General features: G+C 39.1%; 1 protein-coding gene across 5 annotated transcripts in view; it reads right to left on the bottom strand.

Moving 5' to 3' along the window:
* The window catches only part of LOC111862786 (probable transcriptional regulatory protein TTE1135), a 14,382-nt gene that overhangs the window by 3,064 nt on the left and 4,274 nt on the right, over positions 1-7,044 (bottom strand). For 3 of the 5 annotated variants that reach the window (XM_023848477.2, XM_023848457.2, XM_033750861.1), the window contains exons 2-4: positions 6,428-6,540; positions 3,274-3,407; positions 2,209-2,374 (exon numbers count right to left, since the gene is read on the bottom strand). In XM_023848477.2, coding sequence (XP_023704245.1) covers positions 2,209-2,374; positions 3,274-3,407; positions 6,428-6,469 — 342 coding nt within the window. In that variant the 5' untranslated portion in view covers positions 6,470-6,540. Of the gene's footprint in view, positions 1-1,414; positions 1,547-2,208; positions 2,375-3,273; positions 3,408-6,427; positions 6,541-7,044 lie in introns of all 5 variants that reach the window. The other 2 variants (XR_002842499.2, XM_023848466.2) reach the window with 2 other exon arrangements.

The raw sequence follows: 7,044 nt of genomic DNA, 5'->3' as shown, positions 1-7,044 counted from the left end.
CTCCCGATGTGTGGTCTATTTCTCCTGGGACACTCTGTATATATATATATATATATATATATATATACACACACACACACAGGGATGAAATGTGTGAGTGTCCCAATTCTGACAGTTGGGTGAATACTGGATAACTCACAGCAGACTGACGCACTGTGGCCACCAGATGAAATGAGCTCTCATTCAGCAGTTATGGGGAAAGAAATGGTGGCTACTAGGATGCTGTGCACACGCACTGCTCTGTTTTACTGTCTGGAAAACAGAAAACACAGTATCTATAGTAATTCATGTAAAACAGTCAGGATGGCTCAGATGGTATAAAGACTGGGTTATGGACTGAGCTAAAAATCTGGGTTCCATTCCAGGTGCGGCAAGACTTTTCTTTGTTCCACAGTGTCAAAACCAGCTGTGGGTCCCACCCAGACTCATATCTAATGGATCCTGCGGGTAAAAGTAAAAAAAAAGTAAAGCTATCCCTGTAATAGGCCATGAAGGCTCATTGGGGTTGTGAGACATTGAGGGTCCCACATTATCTAGACAATCGGCTCAAAGATGGTGGTAAGGCTGTAAGCCTTACGCGCTGGCCGCGCTTTACTCCCCAGGAAAATTATTTAATAATTCCTGGTACTCATTTCTGTTAGAGGTTGAGTCGACCCCAGGGCCATAGTGCAGCTAGAAGGATTAGATCAATTGAAAAAATCGAATTACCTCATTGGGACTTGAACTCGCGACCTTCCAGCTCGTAGCATGGTGCCTCAACCATTACGCTACCCCATACTCCCTCAAAAGAGTAAAATGCCCAGGGTGTAAAGCTGACCACACAGCTATACCTGGTGGTAAGGTTAAGCATGTGTGAAGCTATACCTCCATTCCCCATGTGTTTTCATAGTGTGGTGCTTAATTAAGCACAGGGACAATTTTACCTTCTCTTTAAATTATTAAGCTAAGGAGTACCGAAGAGTACTATCTTCCGGGATATAATCCCATGTTGTCTGTTGAAAGTCAACAGACATTTCAGAGGAACATATCACCTCCATATTCAGGTGGCAAGTTCCTCCAAAACATCCGCTGAGTTTCAATGGACTACACTGTATTATACTCTAGAAGATAGAACTCTTCATTTTTTCCTTGACACTTACTTTCACACTGGTATCTTGCACGGCTTATTCTTCAACCCTGAAAATGGAGGTGATATGCTCCTCCGAAACATAGCCTGACTTTCAGTGAACTATAGGGTGTTACATCTCAGAAGACAGTACTCTTCATTTTTTCTTGCCACCTGCTTTCACACTGGTATCTTGCTCATCTTATTCTTCAACCCTGAATATGGAAGCAATGTTCCTCCAACATGTTAACTGACTTTCAACAGACTGTATGGCATTATATCCCAGAGGACTCTACTCTTCATAACCACCTCTGTGAGAACCTCATATCCTAGAAAGGAATACTGGATCAATGTCTTCTGTTGTGTCATCAGCACAGACCCACAAGTGCAGGACTCAAGTATTTTTCTTTGCTAGTAGCGCTGTGTTGTATGAGTGGTGAACTGGAAGCAACAGGGAAAGTAGTTATGACCTATATCAAGGTACTGTGTTGCATTCACATGAAAGGACCACAGAAAACTATAAGTAACCTACTACATGTAGGAAGCCTCTACTTTCTACATAAGGGCAGCCGCACACCAACTGTGTCAAGACAAGCATCAAGACACGAGACAAAAGATGCAGTCTTGCTTCATTCGTGATTTGTCAGCATGAAGCTGACATCAGCATCATGATCAGACCAGTGTGTGGCAGTTTTCATAATTTCATTCACTTCAATTGTGCTCCTTTCTTTGCGTCATGCCGCAGACATCGTGTCTAGACACATGCCAGTGTGCGGCCTACCTAACAGACACATAACATCGTGTCTAGACACATGCCGGTGTGCGGCCTACCTAACAGACACATAACATCGTGTCTAGACACATGCCGGTGTGCGGCCTACCTAACAGACACATAACATCGTGTCTAGACACATGCCGGTGTGCGGCCTACCTAACAGACACATAACATCGTGTCTAGACACATGCCAGTGTGCGGCCTACCTAACAGACACATAACATCATGTCTATAGACACATGCCAGTTTGCAGCCTACCTAACAGACACATAACATCGTGTCTAGACACATGCCAGTGTGCGGCCTACCTAACAGACACATAACATACTTGTAACACATGATCTTCTGCATCTTCCAGTTTATCTACCTCTTCTGCGCCGGCCTCAATGGCATGGTCTACAGCTGTTTCCAGTGTTGTATTCTCAGGTGGTTTGGCCTCAATCACTCCTTTATGGTCAAATAATCCTTGAATTGCACCCTCTGTATATGAAGAACTGTCAGAATATTAATGCAGCTTAACTTATGTATACTTCTGTGAAACAAATGTTTGAAGATGAATTCTGATATGTTTGTATATAGTTACAATATTTTATTTTGAACAAACTAATAATCCTGCAAGAGTTATAATCATGAGACTGGAAATAACTTAAAAGCATTTGTTATCAAAGTTAGTAAATGGTTGTTTGAAAATGCCGTGTGAGATGCTTCTAATTGGGAACACAATTTTTGGGAAAATAACTGGCCATGTAAGTCTCAAACCAAGGAACCCTAGACTTCTTAATTTAATTCTTATGAACTTTCCATGGGCTAAAGGAAATGTAGATTCATGTAGTCCAGAGCTTTGGCACATATACTCATAATTTTAGAGGCATTTTCTTTTTTTCATTTTCGTTATGTGCACAGGATTGGATGATATATGCAAATGAATGAAATAAGAAAGAACTGGCAGTTGAAACACAAAGCAAACTTCAGATATGTCTTTTATAATAAAACATGTATATTTAACGTGCTACACAAGCAAAAGATGAAGAGCTTCAAAGATCAGTACATCTCTTGCATCACCTGTGCAAACACACGCAGCTTGAAAGCATCACTTAAGAAAACTAAATCAGTGGCCCTTTATGAAGGCCATCCAGTCAGGGCAATAAGCATATTGTAATGAGCATATTATAAAATCAAACTGTCAAGAATTTTGTGGCATGTGGAAAATGGATGTGTGCTCAAGATGCTTAAGCATGCAGGTACTGTATAGTAAAGTTGCTCCTATCCTTTAAATTACTGCACGTATTAAGATTGGCAACAATGATTTCAAAGTATCACTTCTATTTCTGGTGCCCAAAATGGGATTCAAAAATGAGGACTTCCCAAATACAAATTATCGCATGTTACTTACTTGTGCTTTCTTACAATGGTGTTGAGCGCAGCTCTTATTCTACTTAGATTCTCAGTTAAAGTATACACTACAATGGTGCAACCACCGGGGCCACGGATTTCAAAGTAACATGATTTTGCATTAGATTTTGTGTCCTAGAAGGACAAAACAAACATACAACATTAACAGGTGCTAGTCCTAATTCGTCACATGTTTTTGGATCCTGGTTTTGATATAAAAGAAAGGGTTGCGGCCCCCTTCAAGACCCTAGCCAAGATATCCATAAAGAAATTAAAACCACGAAAAATTTCAGAATGGAGTATTAACCAGTATATGAAGCTTGGTGTTATCTGTTACATATTTTCCACATTAATTTACCAAAAGAACCACTAAAGGGAGAACTGTACCTATGATTCCCAATTTTTTTAATTTCTGGAGCATGTGAAAATGTTTCTTAGAAGCTACAGCAAGTAAGTGCACCCAAACTGTCTTAGTCAGCGAACAGTATCTCAACAATAATCATGTAGAAACTACAATACAAGGACTCAAGATTAAAGTGGAAACAAACCCCACGGTTACTGCTGTCTATACTGGACTGATTTCCAAAACTGTTATGCTAAAATAAAGACAATGTTCACCCTTCATGTGGACTCTTCTTTAAAAGAAAGAATCATTATGACACTATTAGAATCAATTTCAATACCTGAAATGTCATTTTAAATCTGCATGAACAAAAACTGTTGAAAGTCTACCAGAACGTGAACCAAATTTTTTACAAATACAGATTTCAGTGACTTGAATGCCATTGATATATAAAAACAGGGAGATACTCTGACAACGAACCACAAACCCTCTGCTGTTCACTGGGAAGACAGATACGTTCCTCATATCAACATTTTTCATGAACAGTCAGCAGCTCGGTCAGGCCCACAGACTAACAAATCACATACAAAACCACAGTACACCAGAAGACTGAGGAAGTTGGTCCAAGTGGCAAAACTTTTGACTTGCATTCAGAAGGTGCCTGATTTGAATCTTGACCATGGCACTTCCTATCCTAACAGATTTTTTACGGCGTTCCTTGGTAACACTAGGCATGATATCTTGAACTTGGCCATGACCACTTCCTTCCACTTCCTTTCCAATTTTTTATTAAATCATCCTATCATTTGATGCTGTATATTTGAGCTACTGATAGCATTGTTCAACAGACAGTACAGAAATAAATATATAAATAACACAAGAGAGGCTGGAAAATTCTTTTAATTACATATTATTAGCATTATGTCTCAAGGAGACCTCTGACCAAAATTGAAGGACATTTCACGCCCAACAATAGTCTCTAATGCCTCTGGTAGATGGGGGAAGCATCTAGATACCGCTGAACCAGTAGAGATACTCACTGGCTGAGTCGATGCCAATGGTACGCACCAGTACCGGTAGGGTATAGAGACTGGTAGAATATCACAGGGGGACGTACAATAGATCAAACTGGTAGCGGTGCATGGGGAAACCTACCCCCTCCAAATAATAATAATAATAATAATTATACTGTCACATGTTTATGGTGTGTGATTAATAGTAAGGTTTTGGATTGGATGATTGGACTTATTTAACACCTCCTTGTACAACCAATCATAATCAGATCAAATCTTTAGCCTAATTCTGATCTTATCTGCTCTGAACTATGACTGACTTCTCTTCTAGTCTGTTTTCTCCTGTTCCGAGCTCAAAGTCAAAGTCACAGTCACTTTACAACGGGCACTTTACTGTAAATCAGTTCATTTAGGCATCAAGCCCCTTCAGACTCATGACCAGATATTTTTTTTTCAAGTAAACCCTTGCAGTCATAGTCCTCATGTAACATCTTCCCTGACGAGAAGATGGGTTTGTCTCTTATGAATATGCTTGGCCTTTCATCAGATATACATTTTGCAGATATAGTATGTTATTGAAAATGTTTCCTTTTGCACTACACACAAGTCCTCTGTCAGTATAGGCTTTACACAGCAGACCATGCCCACCTTATGTATCTCATGCTACACTTGAACAGTTGTAAGCTTGACCACCATCAAGTTTAAGCCTCTTATATTTTCTGTCTGGCTTCAACTTGTCCTATACCATGAACATGTTCATTCTCATGATTTTATAAGACTTCTGCTTGTCACCTGCACAATTTTGTCATATAATCGTATACATATAGAAGTTTGAAAGCTGTGTGCACCATGGAAAATTAATAATGGTACACAGAACCTTGTTTTGTAGGCACTACAATTTTAAGACGTAGATGTCTGCCACTAATTCTCAGGTGAGGCAAGCACAAGTCATTAGTGATCTGATCAATGCCTTATGGAGTGTTAGTTTAATATTGGTGCTTAAACTCTCACTTTTGAATTGAGATTCTGATAAATGTTCTCAAGGCCTTGGCTTCGATCATTTCTATGTGTAGTCTCCATGCAATCTTCTTATTGAAGATTACACTGAGATACTTTAAATCACTGACAAAGGAAATATTCCATCCATTCAATAGAAGATGAGCCTCAGGGGACCTAAGTCTATGAGAAAGGTAGATGGCTTGAGTCTTATCTTCATTGACTTTTATGTTCCAGTGCTCACACCACGTTTCAATATCACTGAGAACTCGCTGCAGCTTTCTGGTCTGCAGCATATACACAGGTGTCAGGTGTTTGAGGTGTATCATTTATATAGACTGTACAATGTGCACTCAATTCTATTCTCCTCTTATATAGTATATCTGAACCAGGGAAATATTTGTTGAGCACGCGTATTAACAGAAATGTGTTCTGCAACGAGTTCATTTCCAAGAACCCATCTGCATGGAAACGTGTTTGTCACTCAATCCCTAGCAATGGGTCTACATGTCACAACACAACAGTTAAAGTTCATCAGGACTGAAACCTGAACTATGACAATTACTGTCCTGTAAGTAAATATTTTAATAGTTATCTTCAGGTTATAATACCATGTAGTCTGGTAGGTTGGTACCAACATTTCAAAAGAAACTGCTATAACCATGACATATAGTATACAGAGGCAGTATGTTCTTCTGCAATGTTGGTACCTACTTATCTACTTGCCAGGGTTACATGATATAACTTCAATATGAATTTTCACTGCTATAAAAAACTTATATACCACATAAGTGATCATTTACCTTGTTTTCTTTAATTGCCTTCTGTATAGAAGCAAAAGGCATGTTATATTTTCTTGCTTGTGCAATTGTACTTGACAACTGTGAATTGAAGTTAGGATCAGAGCTTCCACCTTCTGAAAAGTATAACTTTAATATTAGTTGGTAACAAAGGTGTTACTTTCCTAAGCACTCTTATGTGCAACTATTGTTGTATACTAATACAAAGATTCAAATAAATATTCTTAGTTTAATGAAACAATTTCAAATACTAAATTCCAGAGAACAAAAACAATGTATTTACAGGTAATCATGAATCATACAGAATAAAAAGAATTCACTGCACATAGAACAGTAAATATGACAGATATCTATACAGAAAAATTATCTCATCAGCCATACCAAACCTGCACATTAATTCTCAAAGACTGCTATTTAGATATATTTGGCTTGTACTTAGTAAACATGCCGGTCACGGTAGCCGAGCGGTCTAAGGCATGTACTGTCTTCGCTTGCTGGGAAACCGGGATCATGGGTTCGAATCCCACTCAGGGCATGGATGTTTAGTTTGTGTGTGTGCGTTTTTCTGTGTTTGTGTACAGGTAGAGGCCTTGCAACGAGCTGATCACCCACCCAAGGAG

The sequence above is a fragment of the Cryptotermes secundus genome, unplaced genomic scaffold, assembly GCF_002891405.2.
Source record: "Cryptotermes secundus unplaced genomic scaffold, Csec_1.0 scaffold1105, whole genome shotgun sequence".
Classification (NCBI taxonomy): Eukaryota; Metazoa; Arthropoda; class Insecta; order Blattodea; family Kalotermitidae; genus Cryptotermes; species Cryptotermes secundus.
The sequence above is the reverse complement of the archived record's forward strand: the minus strand, read 5'-3'. Positions and strand labels throughout refer to the sequence as shown.